This window comes from Lepidochelys kempii, chromosome 28 (genome assembly GCF_965140265.1).
Source record: "Lepidochelys kempii isolate rLepKem1 chromosome 28, rLepKem1.hap2, whole genome shotgun sequence".
In the NCBI taxonomy this organism is placed as follows: Eukaryota; Metazoa; Chordata; order Testudines; family Cheloniidae; genus Lepidochelys; species Lepidochelys kempii.
In genome coordinates this window covers 172,309-188,830 of record NC_133283.1, presented here as the reverse complement: position 1 = coordinate 188,830, position 16,522 = coordinate 172,309, and the positions used below count along the sequence as shown (strand labels likewise).

Sequence of the window (16,522 nt, the reverse complement as noted above, 5' to 3'; positions counted from 1 at the left end):
ACGCGCTATCTCAGAGTTGCATCTCAGCGCCGGGCGAGGGGTCCCTGTGTCACCAGCCGCCCCGCCCCAGAGGTGGCCGCGTCTCAGCGCCGGGCAAGGGGGTCCCTGTGTCACCCGCTGCACCGCCCCAGAGGTGGCCGCATCACAGCGCTGGATGAGGGGTCCCTGTGTCACCAGCCGCCCTGCCCCAGAGGTGGCTGCGTCTCAGCGCCGGGCAAGGGGGTCCCTGTGTACCCCGCCGCCCCGCCCCAGAGGTGGCTGCATCTCAGCGCCGGGTGAGGGGTCCCTGTGTATCCCGCCGCCCCGCCCCAGAGGTGGCCGCATCTCAGCACTGGGTGAGGGGTCTCTGTGTATCCCGCCGCCCCGCCCCAGAGGTGGCTGCATTGGATGACAGAGGCCTGGGACCCGAGGCCCATTTCAGCTCCAGGGCTCGAGCGTCTCAGCGAAAACAGGAAGCTCCGGCTCCCGCCCCAGCGCCTACCCGGGAGGGGAAGCGGTCAGAGGGGCTGCGGAGTAAACCCAGCCGCTCCGGCTCAAGCCCTTATAAGGTAAATGCGAGCGCTCCCCTGGCGCTTCCTCCCCTGGCGCTTACTCAACCCGAGAGCACCCGCTCCGCCGCCCCGCCGGGCGGTGGAACGGCTGCAACAGCTCCATGGGAGGCAGGACGCCTGGGTTCTGCTGACAGCTTGAGGGGGAGGGGGAGACTGAGGGCTAGAACCTGGGAGCCAGGACGCCCCCGTTCTCTCACCAGTTCTGGAGGGATCTGGGGGCTGGGGGCTAGAAGGGAGGGGGCTGAGAGCCAGGAGGTATTTTTTGCATCCCTTCCCCCTTCTAATGGCAGAAATAGAACCAAGGAATCCTGTCTCCCAGCTCCCCCTACTCTAACCCACCAGGCCCCACTCTCCTCCTACAGCCAGGGAGAGAACCCAGGTGTCCTGGCTCCCAGCCCCTCCCTAGTCTAACCCGCCAGGCCCCACTCCCTCCCAGAGCCGGGAGAGAACCCAGGAGTCCTGGCTCCCAGCTCCCCCTACTCTAACCCTGGAGGCTGGGCAAGGCTGGCAGCAGCAGGAAGCCAGAGCCAAAAGCATCAGCCAGGGAAGCCCCCGCCCCATTCCCCCCACCACAGGGAACCCGCAGCAGCTGGATCTGGAGGACAGAGATCCAAGACTTGGGGGGGCTGGCGAGGAAACCTGCCCCTGACTCCTGCCTGCCCAGGGCCCCCCAGAGACTGTGGGGAGCTCAGTTCATGGGGGACTGGGGGCTCCCACAGCCCAGGGAGGGGGTGGGTGTCTCAGCATCGGGGACTGGAGCCAGCAGGGCGGGCTGACCCCAGAGTGTCCCCCCGTCCCGCCAGCCTGGGGAAACATTTCACAGCCATGAGGTGACAAGTCCTCAGGTCACTGCGGTTAGCGCCCCCCGGCTCCAGAGCTGGGACAGGGCTGAACCGGCTGCTGCAGCGGGGGGAGAGAACCCAGGCGTCCTGGCTCCCAGCCCCCCCTGCTCTAACCCCCAGCCCCCACTCCCCTTCCAGAGCCGGGGAGAGAACCCAGGCGTCCTGGCTCCCAGAGTGTGAGCCTGCAGTGAGCATGCAAGGAATCCCAGCCTGGTTTTGACACAGGGGAAAGCGGGTGCCTCGGGGGGGTCCCCAAAACACGCAGTAGACATGTGAGCCCAGAGGCTGCAAAGGGGGCTGGGAGCTGAGGCGGGGGCATACTGGGGGGCGGGGGAAACGCTCAGAGCTGGTCTCACACCCTCGGTCACAGCCGCTCGCTCCCCGGCCTGACGCCTCCCCGCTTGGGGTTTGGCTGCTGGAAGCCGGAGACAGGGTGATTGACCCCCCCACCTGCCTCGCACAGACACTGGGACTTTCCAGCGTCCCGTGCTGGGCTCAGACAGGCACCCCACATCTGTGGAGGAACCCACAGCCCCCAGCTTCCCCTCTCCTGCACCCACAAGGGGGCACCCTTAGACCCCTCCCGGCTGCCTCCCAGCTGGAGGGATTGTTCCTTTGATCTGCCCCCTCCCCATAGTGCGAGGGGACGGGATCTGAGGGCCGGGGGCTGCGGAAGGACAGACGGCCGTGGGGCAGGGGGCCCCCCGCTGGGGAGAGGCTGTACTGCAGCCTGGATGGGTGAGGGGCAGTTTTGGGCTGGGCTGGGGGACGTCCCAGCATGCAGTGCTCTGCCCCCCACTGCATGCTGGGAAGGGCCCTGCCCTGCCACCTGAGAGCCCATCCTGGGGTGGGGGTGCCAGGATAAAGAGGGCTCAGGGCCAGCCCAAGACCCCCCCATGCTGCGGCCCACCTCTAGGGACCGGCTTAAGCCTCCTGCTGGGGCATGGGGGCCCTGCCTGCCGGGGAGAGGCCCCCCCCACAGCACCCCCTAGCGCCGCCCTGGGGCATTGGGGGCAGCCCTGACGCCGAGAGGGGGCCCCTGGTGGCCAGTTACCTTTCTGATACTTGTGGGCGGGGATTTTCCTCAGCTGGTCCTTCGAGAGCGGTGACGGCGCAGCCTCTTCCGGTGCTGAACACAGCGAACGATCTGCCAGCCAGACCGGGGGGTGAGGGGGTTCCAAGACTTCCCAGCCCCCCATCTAACCCCCAGCCCCCGCTCCCCTCCCAGAGCCGGGGAGAGAACCCAGGAGTCCTGGCTCTCGGCCCCCACTCCCCTCCCAGAGCCGGGGACAGAACCCAGGAGTCCTGGCTCCCGGCCCCCCCTGCTCTAAGCCCCCACTCCCCTCCCAGAGCCAGGGAGAGAACCCAGGAGTCCTGGCTCCCGGCCCCCCCGCTCTAACCACCAGCCCCCACTCCCCTCCCAGAGCCGGGGACAGAACCCAGGAGTCCTGGCTCTCGGCCCCCCCGCTCTAACCACCAGCCCCCACTCCCCTCCCAGAGCCAGGGAGAGAACCCAGGAGTCCTGGCTCCCGGCCCCCCCGCTCTAAGCCCCCACTCCCCTCCCAGAGCCGGGGAGAGAACCCAGGAGTCCTGGCTCCCGGCCCCCCCTGCTCTAAGCCCCCACTCCCCTCCCAGAGCCAGGGAGAGAACCCAGGAGTCCTGGCTCCCGGCCCCCCCGCTCTAAGCCCCCACTCCCCTCCCAGAGCCGGGGAGAGAACCCAGGAGTCCTGGCTCCCGGCCCCCCCTGCTCTAAGCCCCCACTCCCCTCCCAGAGCCGGGGAGAGAACCCAGGAGTCCTGGCTCTCCCGCCCCTTGCCCCGCACAGTGTGGTGGGACGTCACTCACCAGGATGGTGCACATCACAGCAATGATGATGCCGACCACGCCGGTGAAGGGGATGAGGTAATAGCCCAGCGGGAAAATGTACTCAGGGATCAGGATAATGTGTGCGCTGGGGGACCGGAGACAGTGGGGTCAGTCAGGGTGGAGATGCTGGCCACTAGCCCGCACTCTGCCTCCAGACCAGAACCCAGGCGTCCTGGCTCCCACCCCCAGCTCTAACCCACCAGCCCCCACTGCCCTCCCAGAGCCAGGGAGAGAACCCAGGCGTCCCGGCTCCCACCCCCAACTCTAACCCACCAGCCCCCACTGCCCTCCCAGAGCCAGGGAGAGAACCCAGGCGTCCTGGCTCCCACCCCCAACTCTAACCCCCCAGCCCCCACTCCCCTCCCTACTGATGGAGCCCCTGGGGGGCACCCAGGGAAAGCAAGGTAAGCCGCGCCCATCTGTCACACATGCACTCCGAGCGGGGGGCCTGGCCCCCGCTGGGATTCCTCCAGGCTCGGGGGCTGCGGTGGGGACAGGAGGAAGATGGGGGTCTCCCATGGCTCAAGGCGTTTCTCTGCAGGGGGCCCAGGCCACACAGCGCCCCCCCACCCCCCCGCAGGCGGGCAGGTGCCTACCCCTTCTCATAGCTGAACTTGGAGCGCAGGTAGTCGGAGGCTGTCTCCCCCACGAAGACCGACGGGATAGCAATTTGCTCCCGAATCCTCTCTGTGGGGCAGAGCGATGGCAGAGGGGCTCAGCCAGGCCCACAGAGAACTTCTTGACCCACACCCGGGGGACGTTAACCCCTCAGACAGTGGGTTCGCTCTGCCCAGAGCTCCCCCGGGGGGGAGGTGGGCGGCGTGGGGACCCCAGCAGCAGGGGAGGTTGACCAGGCGGATCCTGGCAGTGGGGGGAGCCAATTGGGGGCGGAGAGCGGGAGTCTCACTCCTGCACCCCCGCTACTAGGAGTTGCCACAATCCAGCCTGCACATGGTGGGGGGGCGGAGCGCCTCCCTGGGGAGCCCTGAGAGTAACCCCCCCGCATGCCAGAACTTGGGGGCGGAGCCTAGGGAAAGCCCCTCCCCTGCCCCACTCACCGTCATTCCAGGCCATGTTGAGCAGTTTGTTGGAGCCCGTGTTATGCACCACGGCGGCGTCGAACCCGGCCTGCTGTGCGTGCAACACTAGAGTGGGGTGGGGGGGACAGGTCAGGGGGGGCAGCGCCCTCCCGCAGCCAGGGAAAGAACCCAGGAGTCCTGGCCCCCCCACCCTAACCCCCCAGCCCCAGTCCCCTCCAGAGCTGGGGGAGAACCCAGGAGTCCTGAGCTCAGTGGATGTGTGAGAAGGGCTATCAGACCTCGTGGTTCAGGGCACAACCTGGGTGGGAGGTCAGGACAGGATCTGTCTGGAGGTCCTGTCTTTGGGCTGGGCTCCCCCACAGCTGCCCCCCAGCTCCCCATCACTGCCCCCCAAGACCTCTCCCACCTTGATGTCGAAGTTGCATTCGTATCTGCGAATGAGGGCGATGAACCGGGTGGCGTTGCTGGAGTCCGGGGGCCCCTCGATGGGCTGACAGGCGTTGCTGGGCTTGGCCTCCACCAGATAGCCCTGGAGCAAAGCAGGACATCAGAGTCAGTACCCCACAGGCCTGCAGCCAGGCAGGATAAACCAAGAAGAGAACCCAGGAGTCCTGGCTCCCAGCCCCCCTGCTTTGACCCACCAGCCCTCACTCTCCTCCCAGAGCCAGGGGGAGAACCCAGGAGTCCTGGCTCTCAGGGCCCCACCCCGCTCTAACCCACTGGACCCCACTCCCCCCCCAGAGCCGGGGAGAGAACCCAGGCATCCTGGAGCCCCCCTGCTCTAACTCACCAGTCCCCACTCCTCTCCCAGAGCTGGGCAGAGAACCCAGGAGTCCTGGCTCTCAGGCCCTCCCCTGCTCTAACCCACTGGACCCCACTCCCCTCCCAGAGCTGGGGAGAGGCTCCAGGCATCCTGGAGCCCCCCTGCTCTGACCACCAGACCGCTGGATCTTGCGGCTACGCACCACGAGTCCTTCCCTGGGCAGCAGGGCCCCAAAGAGGGCGGGCAGGTCTGAGAAGTCCATGCTGGCATTGTGATCCCTCACCTGTCGGGGCAGGGAGAAGGATCAGGCTGGCATGAGAGAGGCTCCGGTTCCCCCGCAATCTGAGCACTCCCTGGGTCCCTGCCCCCACACTCTCCCCCCTCCCCTGGCCCTTGGCCACTCACCGCGTGGATGTAGGCGTCTGCCGGGGGCAGCAGCAGGCAGGTGCGGAGCAGTAGGGCCATGACGGGGCTGGGGAAGGCACGCTCGGGCCACATCCTGGCGGCCGGCGGAGCCCTGCAAGGGGAGAAGCGGGAGCCTGGCGCGGGAGAGCCGGCACGCACCCCCCTGTCAGAGACCGTCCCTGCCCCGAAGACCTTCCACAACACGGGCCGCGAGGGGAAACTGAGGCCAGAGGGGCAGGGTGGCCAGGCCCGGTCAGGCCCCGTTGGAGTCTCGGATCTGCCCCCCCACATCGCGTCCCCGGAGGGCAGCCGCCGGATCGGCAGCAGCCTGTTTGCCCGGAAAGACGGCCCCGGGGCTCGCAGCTGGGACAAAGGGCCCATTGAGCGCCCATGAGGCCGCGCTGTGGCAGGCAGACGTGAGGCGGGCACTGGCAGTGAGCCCCTGATAGCAGCGAAGTAAGCGGGGGCCCCGATCCCAGCTGGGGTCCATTGGCCGCCGCTCCGTGGGGCCAGATCCCAGCTGGGGTCAATGGACCGTCGCTCCTCCTCTAACCCACTAGATCCCACTCCCCTCCGGGACAGAACCCAGGAGTCCTGGCTCCCACCCCCCCTGCTCTAATACACCAGCCCCCTCTCGCCTCCCAGAGCTGGGGAGAGAACCCAGGAGCCCTGGCTCCCAGCCCCCTCTAACTGCTAAACACCACTCCTTGATGAAATGGCACAACGTGGGGGCCCCGATCTCGGCTGGAAGGTGCGGTCAGCGCAGGGCCCGGCCCCCCAGGGGCCCTGCACTCAGCTGGAGGGAGGTGCGGGGAGCCCTGCCCGAACAGGTCTGGGCGTGGACCGGAGGCCGACACTCTTGGTTTCCTGGCCCAGGCTGGGAGGCGCTTGGCTCAGCCCAGCTGCGGGCGCAGCGGCCTGGCTGCCAGGAGCCTCCCCGTGCCAGCGGCACTGAACCAAGGAGCAAAGTTCAGGGGCGCTGACGGCTTTATGGCCAAGAGCAGGAACGAAGAGCTGGCTGGGAAGTGGGCAGGGCCAGGACTGGGGGGGAATTTCCCAGCTGGCACCTGGGTGACATGAGTTGGGAGGGTCTCAGTCCAGTTCTAAGATTGGGGACTGCAGCGAGATTGGGGTCCCCCAGGCGGTCGGGCATCGGAGGCATACGGGGCTGTCCCTACTCTGAAAGCTTACAAGCTAACTAAGCGAGACGGACAATGGGTAGGGAAGGGAAACCAAGGCACGGAGGTGCTGGGACTTGCCTAGCAGGTCAGTGGCCGAGCTGGGAGCAGAATCTCGGCGTCCTGAGGCTCAGGCTGTGCCCGCTAGCCCATGCTGCCAGTCCGAGGGCTGAAGGGGTCACGCAAACTGAGCCCCTTTTCCCTACGCTAGGGCAGGAGTATGAGGGGAGCTGTGTGTGTGGGGAGCCATGGGACCAGGGAGCTGCTTCAGGACTGCCCTCAATCAGTGCTGAGATGCAGCCACCTCTGGGGCGGGGCGGCAGGTGACACGGGGACTCCTCGCCCGGCATGCGGCCACCTCTGGGACAGGGCGGCGGGTGACACAGGGATTCCTCGCCCGGCATGCGGCCACCTCTGGGGCAGGGCGGCGGGTGACACGGGGACTCCTCGCCCGGCATGCGGCCACCTCTGGGACAGGGCGGCGGGTGACACAGGGACTCCTCGCCCGGCATGCGGCCACCTCTGGGACAGGGCGGCGGGTGACACAGGGACTCCTCGCCCGGCATGCGGCCACCTCTGGGGCAGGGCGGCGGGTGACACGGGGACTCCTCGCCCGGCATGCGGCCACCTCTGGGGCAGGGCGGCGGGTGACACGGGGACTCCTCGCCCGGCATGCGGCCACCTCTGGGGCAGGGCAGAGGGTGACACGGGGACCCCTCGCCCGGCATGCGGCCACCTCTGGGGCAGGGCGGTGGGTGACACAAGGACCCCTCGCCCGGCGCTGAGATGCAGCCACCTCTGGGGCAGGGCGGCGGGTGACATGGGGACTCCTCGCCCGGCATGCGGCCACCTCTGGGGCAGGGTGGCGGGTGACATGGGGACTCCTCGCCCAGCATGCAGCCACCTCTGGGGCAGGGCGGCGGGTGACACGGGGCACTGAGATGCACCCTTGGCATTACCCCCCTGTCCTGGCTGGACCAAGTATGGTCCCCTCTGTCTGAGCCCCCAGTCCCCACAGGACCCCCTCCCCAAACGGGAGATCCCAAAACCCTGCAGCACCCCCTCCCCAGATGGGGCGATCCCTTCTATCAGTCCCCCCTCCCCTTTCAGCCCCCCCTCCCCAGCAGCACCCCCTTATCTAGGGGGTGTCTAAGTGGGGGGCCACCCCCGCACTGACCTGCTCTGGCTGGCTGGGGGTGCCTCCCCTGGTCAGTGCTGGCTCATGGAGGCGCAGAGGGTCTGTCCCCTGGAGCAGGGCTGAGTCAGGAACAGGGGGTCCCCCTCTGGCTGCGGGGGGTCTCCCCTCTGGCTCCTTCTGTTTACAACTCTCCTCTCGGGAACATGGGAGGTACAAGCTCTCGCGAGAGGAGGAGGAGCAACCCTTCCTCCCCTCCCCCCAGTAACCCGGACGCCTGGGTTCTTTTCCTGGCTCTGGGAGGGGAGTGGGGGCTGGTGGGTTCGAGCAGGGGGGCTAGGAGCCCGGACTCCTGGGTTCTCTCCCCGGCGCTGGGAGGGGAAGGGGGGCTGGGAGCCAGGACTCCTGGGTTCTCTCCCCTGCTGGGAGGGGAAGGGGGGCTGGTGGGTGAGAGCAGGGGGGGCGGGGAGCCCGGACTCCTGGGTTCGCTCCCTGGCTCTGGGAGGGGAGCAGAGGGTGTGGGAGCCAGGACTCCTGGGTTCCATCTGGAGCTCTGCAACTAACTTGCTCTGTCCCTGCCCGGTGCCTCGGTTTCCCCCCAGCCCTGGGCCGGGCGAGGGCACGGCTGTGTCCCTCCGGGGCTGAGATGCTCCTGGGCCTGGTCAGGTCACCCCGGGGCCGGGCTGCGAGGGCCCTTGTAGGACAGGCCCCGCCCCGCGAGTGCAGCCGGGCCGGGGTTCCCCATGGAGCCCGATTGGAGTGCCTGGCACTCGGGGACGCCCCGGGCCCCTCTGGTTTAACCGGGGCCGCTCCCTCTCGGCACGTCCTAGGCCCCGGCCCAGGGAGTCAGGCGGTCCTTATCTCGGACCGGGGGGGTCTGGGCAGCACCCAGCACAATGGGGAGCCCCCAATCTCAGATATGGGGTCAGCATGTCACCTGGCACCACGGGGACCCCAATCTCGGATGGGGGGGGCGGGGGGGTCTGTGCAGTGCCTGGCACCAGGGGACCCCAATCTCGGATGGGGGGCGGGGGGGTCTGTGCAGTGCCTGGCACACGGGGACCCCAATCTCGGATGGGGGGGCGGGGGGGGTCTGTGCAGTGCCTGGCACCACGGGGACCCCAATCTCGGATGGGGGGGGCGGGGGGGTCTGTGCAGTGCCTGGCACAGCAGCGGCACGTTTTCCGTTCGGTGTATTTTTCTTGTGCGTGTGTGTCATGGTCGGAGTTGCTGGGCACGGAGCGCACCGGGGCCGGGCCTCCTCTGTTCTCACCTGCATTTGCGGTCAGGGTCTCTCTTGAGCGGAGCCGATCTGTTTATTTGATGCTAGAGCAGCAGAGACTGGATACGCTCAGCCCAGGCCCGCTGTATCATCAAACCCCTGCCGATCTCTAAGCGGATCCGTTGCGCTGGGTACGGGCCGTACGAATGCCTGCAGGGATTTCAGGGCTGCTGCATGGTGATTTTACGTGTTGTCTTGCAGGTCATTTGATTTCATCCAGGCTGCCCAAGCCCTGGGGTTTGCAAGGCCACTTAGAGAAACACGCCAAGCTTATTGGGCAGAGCGTGAAAAAAACAGATACCACGGTGTGACGGACTCACGGACGCCTGGGAAAAACTCGAGTGCCATGGGGCTGCTGGTGTGCTGAGATCACGTCCTGTCTGGTATTGTCTCATTGTTTTCCCTGCCTGTCCGATGCCATCTGTTCTCTCTCGTCCGAGACATAGGCTGGGAGCTGTGACGGAGCGGGACTGTTCTTAATGTTTCCTCTGAATAGTGTGGGGGTGCCTCAGTTTCCCCTAGGCAGTTCTTAAGTATCTAGGGGGTGGGGTAAGGGTGTATGACCCTTGCAGAGCCCTAGAGGGCAGGTGTGGGCAGGGGTCTGGACACAGAGAATGGCCGACACCCTGTTTCCTGGCCACGGATGGCCTGGGCCCTTCCCCCCTGCAAGGTGAGAGCTAAAGGGTTGGAGAACAAAGTAATCGTTGCCCTCCTGGCCCGGGAAAGGGACAAAGCCCAGAGGAGGAGGGGCTGGAGGGAGTTTCAGTTTGGGGCTGGCTGGGGACATAGAGTGAAGGGCAGACGGGGTTGTCTGGCTCACTGCCCCCCAAAATGGACCCGGCTGAGGGGTCCTGTTCTCTGCACCTACAAGCTCTGTGTCAGACCACGTTCCTGTCGTGTAATAAACCTTCTGTGTTACTGGCTGGCTGAGAGTCCCGTCTGACTGCGGAGTTGGGGGGCAGGACCCTCTGGCTTCCCGAGGACCCCGCCTGGGTGGACTCGCTGGGGGAAGCGCACGGAGGGGCAGAGGATGCTGAATGCTCCGAGGTCAGACCCAGGAAGGTGGAAGCCGGGTGAGCTGTGTGTCCTGCAGACAGGCTGCTCCCAAAAAGGAGACTTCCCCAGAGTCCTGCCTGGCTTCGTAGGGAGCAGTTCCAGAGCATCGCCCAGGGACTCCGTGACAACCGGTGGCAGCGGTGGGATGTACTGCACCCCATGGATGGCGCTTCCTGCAGTAAGTGACGGGGGAGCAGTAAAATGAAGGGGGATTGACGAGGACAAGGCATGCAGAAGGCTCAGAGAGGAGCGGTTTCGGGGGGCAGTTAACCCCTGGGAGTGTGTGACCAGCGAGAAGGACTGTGCAGTAATGGGGTCCCCCTGGGGACTGCGGTGAGCAGTCTCAGGGGCGGAGGAGCCTGCGGCTCGGCCCTGGGAGAGAGAAGGACTTTTGCAGTAACAGTGTTCCCCTGGGGATTGCAGCGAGCGGTCCCAGGGCGGAGGAGTCTGCAGCTCGACCCTGACAAAGAGGGGGTGACCTCGAGAAGGGCTGGCACACTAGGGGTTCTCCCTGGAAACCGTGGGGAGCTGAGAGCACACAGGCCTGAGAGTCCACAACAACTTGGGAAGAGCGGAGTGATGGCCTGTCACCATCTCCTTAAGAAGGACATTATAATCCTGTGCAGAAAGAGAGGGTTGAGCATTGGAAAGTTCACCAAAGCAGAGTTAATCGTGCAGCTGGAGGAGGATGACCGCTCTAAGGAACAGATTCCTGACCCTAAATGGGGCTATAGCAGTATCTGGGAGCAGCTGGAGTGGGAGCCAGGCATCCCCAAGACTCCTGTCCCCGACCAGACGAGGGTCTTCACGATCGGGTTCCCCATCGGGGGATCGGAGACAGATGGGATTGGAGCTGAGTCTGAGAGAGCAAGAGGACTGTGAGAGACAGCGAGAGCCCGAGAAAGAGCTGCAGAAGCAGCAGCAGCATGAACTGGCGGTGGTGGGGTGGAGAGGCCTAGGGGACCTCCCCGGGGTGAGTGGGGATAGACCCCGGGGGGCCAGTTCCACAGGGAACCTCGAGAGTAAATTGCTGCCCCTGGTTAAGGAGTGGTGGGATGTGGACGCCCACCTCACTGCCTTTGAGCAGGCTGGCGATTTGAACCAGGACGACCCTGCGGAAAAGCCCCGGTGTCTAGCTCCCTTGCTGGGTCCCAAGGCCACAGACTCCATCAGCCCGATGGGTGGGGAGGTGGACAGGCTCCCACTCCTGACCCCAACCTATATGTCTGTGTGGAGTCTCCTGGGGCCAGGCCCCTTGGACCCCCAGTGGGAGCGGAAGGTGATGGTCAATGGGGAGACATTCCTGGGGTGGCGAGATCCTGGGACAGAGAGAACTGGTGTCAGGCCCCTGGTGGTGCAGCCTCAGATGCTGAGGGGCTGGGTGAGCTGGGTGAGGGTCCCAGGGACGAAGCCCCTCGCCCTGCCTAGGGCCCAGATCCCTGTGCAGACCCAGGAGAGGTGGGGCTGACTGGCCATTGGGGTTCTCGAGGATATCAGCTGTGAGACCCTGTTGGGGAGTAACTCTGTCTCTTATGGGGGTGGGGGGGTGAGAAAACCTGGATTTGTGCTGGAAATGGCCCACCTTGATTATCATACACATTGTAGGGAGAGTGGTCACTTTGGATGGGCTATTACCAGCAGGAGAGTGAGTTTGTGTGTGGGGGGGGGGAGGGTGAGAAAACCTGGATTTGTGCTGGAAATGGCCCACCTGATGATCACTTTAGATAAGCTATTACCAGCAGGACAGTGGGGTGGCAGGAGGTATTGTTTCATATTCTCTGTGTATATATAAAGTCTGCTGCAGTTTCCACGGTATGCATCCGATGAAGTGAGCTGTAGCTCACGAAAGCTCATGCTCAAATACATTGGTTAGTCTCTAAGGTGCCCCAAGTCCTCCTTTTCTTTTTGTGTCTCTTTGGGACAGGATCCAGACCCTGCTCCTGTAACGGCCAAGGGTTTGCATTTGAATCCAGGGAACCAATCGGCGGAGAGGGAAATGGTCAGTGAAAATGCAGATGACCTGGCTGGCAGCAGGGAGGAGCTGCTAGGCTCAGGCTACCTGCCTGCCTGTAACCAGACCCCTGGGGCTCCCCGCCCCCCTTGCACACCGGAGAAGGGGCTCACGCTGTCTCTGATGCAGTGAGGAAAGCAGCGAGCTCGCTGCCTGCCCCCATTGGGACAGCAAGGGCAGCGCTGAGCACAGGGGGAGATGAGACCCCAGCTGAGTGGAGGGAGACACAGGCAGGGCAGGGGATCTGTGGGGAGTGGCAAGGTGCTTGGTAAGGAAAGTCTGGATGAGCCTAGGCAGCCTTATGAGCTGATGGCTGTGTCTAGTCAGCAGGGTGGGAAGGCGAGGAGAGTGGAAGATGAGTGTCCCTGGACCTTACCTGTTACCTGGGGGGAGAACTGTGACAGGGAAGGAAACGTGCCTGTGTCTGTCAGGGGTATTGATCTGCCTATGGAGGGAGCTACCCTGATCTCCAAGCAGTTGTCTGCGAACAGCCTTGTGTGCTGGGACAAGGGGAATGAGATCCCAAGCTGTGTGTCTGGTCAAGGAGAAAGTGTGTCCGGCTCTTCTTTGTCTGTGGAGCAGACAGAAGGGGCCTTTCAGCCTATGATGGTTGAGAATAGTGCAGTTGTCTCAGAGCTGGTTCTGGATTCAGCTAAAGCCCAGGAAGGGAAGGGTCCTAAGTTTGTGTCTGCTTGGGAGAATGGCCCTGTAACTAGATTGCATCCAGTTAGTAAAATCTATGCAAAATCCCAGAGCCCAGACAATTCTGGCGCTTGTATTTTGCCTGTTGCTAGTGTGCTGTTGGGAAAGGGTGCAGCAACTCTGTCTAATCAGGGTGAGATCCTAGCCAGGGCACAAGGAGAGCAGAAAGGTGATTTGATCGTGTTATCTACTGAGGGTGTGGAAACCTGTAGCAGAAGGAAAAGATTCCTGAACTTGTGTGTGGCAAAGGGAAGGAGAAAGGAGCTCTTTTAGACAGGGTGTGTTTGAACCTAGCACCGTGGGGTGCTGGCCCATGACGGGGGCTCCTGAGCACTACAGTAAAGCACCTCGTCAATAATAAGATGACGTAATTAGTCTAAAGAGGGTTGGGTCGGGTTGCACTAAGCAAAAAACCCCAGGGTGCTGTTGGGAGATGGAACCTGTGATTCAATCAGGGGTGCCCTCACCCCCAAGGTCTCACACTTCTAGGGAGCACCCATCTGCAGGGTGGGGGGCTCTGTAGGGGGCACTAGTCCTGACCCCTGTCACGGAGTCCCTGGGCGATGCTCTGGAACTGCTCCCCATGAAGCCAGTCAGGACTCTGGGGCAGTCGCCTTCCTGTGAGCAGCCTGTCTGCAGGACACACAGCTCACCCAGCTTCCACCTTCCTGGGTCTGACCTCGGAGCCTTCAGCATCCTCTGCCCCTCCGTGCGCTTCCCCCCAGTGAGTCCGCTCAGGCGGGGCTCCTGGGTCCTGCACCCCAACTTCGCAGTCAGACGTGACTCTCAGCCAGCCAGTAAAACAGAAGGTTTATTAGACGACAGGAACATGGTCTAACACAGAGCTTGCAGGTGCAGAGAACGGGACCCCTCAGCTGGGTCCATTTCGGGGGGCAGTGAGCCAGACAACCACGTCTGCCCTTCACTCCATGTCCCAGCCAGCCCCAAACTGAAACTCCCTCCAGCCCCTCCTCCTCTGGGCTTTGTCCCTTTCCCGGGCCAGGAGGTCACCGGATCCCTTTGTTCTCCAGCCCTTTAGCTCTCACCTCGCAGGGGGGAAGGGCCCAGGCCATCAGTGGCCAGGAAACAGGGTGTCGGCCATTCTCTGTGTCCAGACCCCTGCACACACCTGCCCTCTAGGGCTCTGCAATGATCCTACACCCTTACCCCACCCCCTAGATACTTAAGAACTGCCTAGGGGAAACTGAGGCACCCCCACACTATTCAGAGGAAACGTTAAGAACAGTCCCACTTCGTCACATCTCTCCCCCCTTCGAGATCGAACTGAGCGGGGTCACTTTAGCCGGTGACCTGGGGAAGTTCGAAGCCACCAACGTTCCCATGGATGCCCCAGCCTTCCTTGGTAGGAGTTACACCAGGCCCTTCCAGTTTCACGCCCTCCCTTAGGTCAGGGGTGGTCGATAGCACTCGCAGGCCGCATGTGGGAAGGTTTATGCAGCCCATGCCCTTTGGCCACCCCAAGAATGTCTCCCCATTGACCATCACCTTCTGCTCCCACTGGAGGTCCGAGGGGCCTGGCCCCAGGAAACTCCACACAGACATAGTTTGAGGTCAGGAGTGGAAGCCTGTCCACATCCCCAACCATCTGGCTGACGGAGTCTATGGCCTTGGGACCCAGCAAGGGAGCTAGACACCGGGGCTTTTCCGCAGGGTCCCCCTGGTTCAAATCGCCAGCCTGCTCAAAGGCAGTGAGGTGGCATCCACCCCCCCTCCTTAACCAGGGGCAGCAATTTAGTCTCGAGGTTCCCTGCGGAACTGGCCCCCCGGGATCTATCCCCACTCACCCCGGGGAGGTCCCCTAGGCCTCTCCGCTCCCCCACCGCCAGTTCATGCTGCTGCTGCTTCTGCAGCTCTTTCTCGGGTTCTCGCTGTCTCCCACAGTCCTCTTGCTCTCTCAGACTCAGCTCCAATCCCATCCGTCTCGATCCCCCGATGGGGAACCCGATCATGAAGACCCCCGTCTGGTCGGGGACAGGAGTCTTGGCGATGCCTGGCTCCCACTCCAGCTGCTCCCAGATCCTGCTATAGCCCTGTGACGAAGTGGGCCTGTTCTTAATGTTTCCTACGAATATTGTGGGGGTGCCTCAGTTTCCCCTATGCAGTTCTTAAGTATCTAGGTGGTGGGGTAAGGGTGTATGATCATTGCAGAGCCCTAGAGGGCAGGTGTGTGCAGGGGTCTGGACACAGAGAATGGCCAACACCCTGTTTCCTGGCAACTGATGGCCTGGGCCCTTCCCCCCTGCGAGGTGAAAGCTGAAGGGTTGGAGAACAAAGGAATCAGGTGACCACCTGGCCCGGGGAAAGGAACAAAGCCCAGAGGAGGAGGGGCTGGAGGGATTGTCAGTTTGGGGCTGGCTGGGACATGGAGTGAAGGGCAGACGTGGTTGTCTGGCTCACTGCCCCCCAGAATGGACCCAGCTGAGGGGTCCCGTTCTCTGCACCTGCAAGCTCTGTGTTAGACCATGTTCCTGTTGTCTAATAAACCTTCTGTTTTACTGGCTGGCTGAGAGTCCCGTCTGACTGCGAAGTTGGGGTGCAGGGACCCTCTGGCTTCCCCAGGAGCCCTGCCTGAGCGGACTCACTGGGGGGAAGCGCACGGAGGGGCAGAGGATGCTGAATGCTCCAAGGTCAGACCCAGGAAGGTGGAAGCTGTGTGAGCTGTGTGTCCTGAAGACAGGCTGCTCACAGAAAGGCGACTACCCCAGAGTCCTGACTGGCTTCATGGGGAGCAGTTCCAGAGCATCGCCCAGGGACTCCGTGACAAGCCCCATTTGGGGTCAGGAGTCTGTTCCTTTGAGCGGTCATCCTCCTCCAGCTGCACGATTAACTCTGCTTTGGTGAACTTTCCAACGCTCAACCCTCTCTTTTTGCACAGGGTTACAATGTCCTTCTTAAGGAGACGGTGACAGGCCGTCACTCCGCTCCTCCCAAGTTGTTGTGGACTCACAGGCCCGTGTGTTCTCAGCTCCCCACGGTTTCCAGGGAGAACCCCTAGTGTGCCAGCCCTTCTCAAGGTCACCACCTCTTTGCCAGGGTGGAGCTGCAGACTCCTCCGCCCCTTGGACTGCTTGCTGCAATCCCCAGGGGAACACTGTTACTGCAAAAGTCCTTCTCTCTCCCCGGGCCAAGCTGCAGGCTCCTCCGCCCCTGAGACTTCTCACTGCAGTTCCCAGGGGGACCCCATTACTGCACAGTCCTTCTCGCTGGTCACACACTCCCAGGGGTTAACCGCCCCCCGAAACCGCTCCTCTCTGAGCCTTCAGCAGGCCTGGTCCTCGGCAATCCCCCTTCGTGTTACTGCTCCCCAGTCACTTACTGCAGGAAGCGCCATCCACGGGGTGCAGTACATCCCACCGCTGCCACCAGTTGTCACGGAGTCCCCGGGCGATGCTCTGGAACTGCTCCCCATGAAGCCAGGCAGGACTCTGGGGCAGTCGCCTTTCTGTGAGCAGCCTGTCTGCAGGACACACAGCTCACACAGCTTCCACCTTCCTGGGTCTGACCTCGGAGCATTCAGCATCCTCTCCCCCTCCGTGCGCTTCCCCCCAGTGAGTCCACTCAGGCGGGGCTCCTGGGTCCTGCCCCCCAACTCCGCAGTCAGACGGGACTCTCAGCCAGCCAGTAAAACAGAAGGTTTATTAGACGACAGGAACATGGTCTAACACAGAGC

At 63.6% G+C, this 16,522-nt stretch overlaps 1 protein-coding gene across 1 annotated transcript; it reads right to left on the bottom strand.

Annotated features, from left to right (window-relative positions):
• Positions 1-2,424: 2,424 nt before the first annotated feature.
• Positions 2,425-8,017, bottom strand: RNF167 (ring finger protein 167). The gene is made up of 8 exons (XM_073326496.1): positions 7,823-8,017; positions 5,468-5,601; positions 5,265-5,345; positions 4,706-4,828; positions 4,318-4,405; positions 3,856-3,946; positions 3,239-3,344; positions 2,425-2,540 (listed from the first exon to the last, which is right to left on the bottom strand). The coding sequence occupies exons 2-8, from the start codon at positions 5,558-5,560 to the stop codon at positions 2,478-2,480; spliced, it is 645 nt and encodes a 214-aa protein (XP_073182597.1). The 5' UTR covers positions 5,561-5,601; positions 7,823-8,017; the 3' UTR covers positions 2,425-2,477.
• Positions 8,018-16,522: the final 8,505 nt, after the last annotated feature.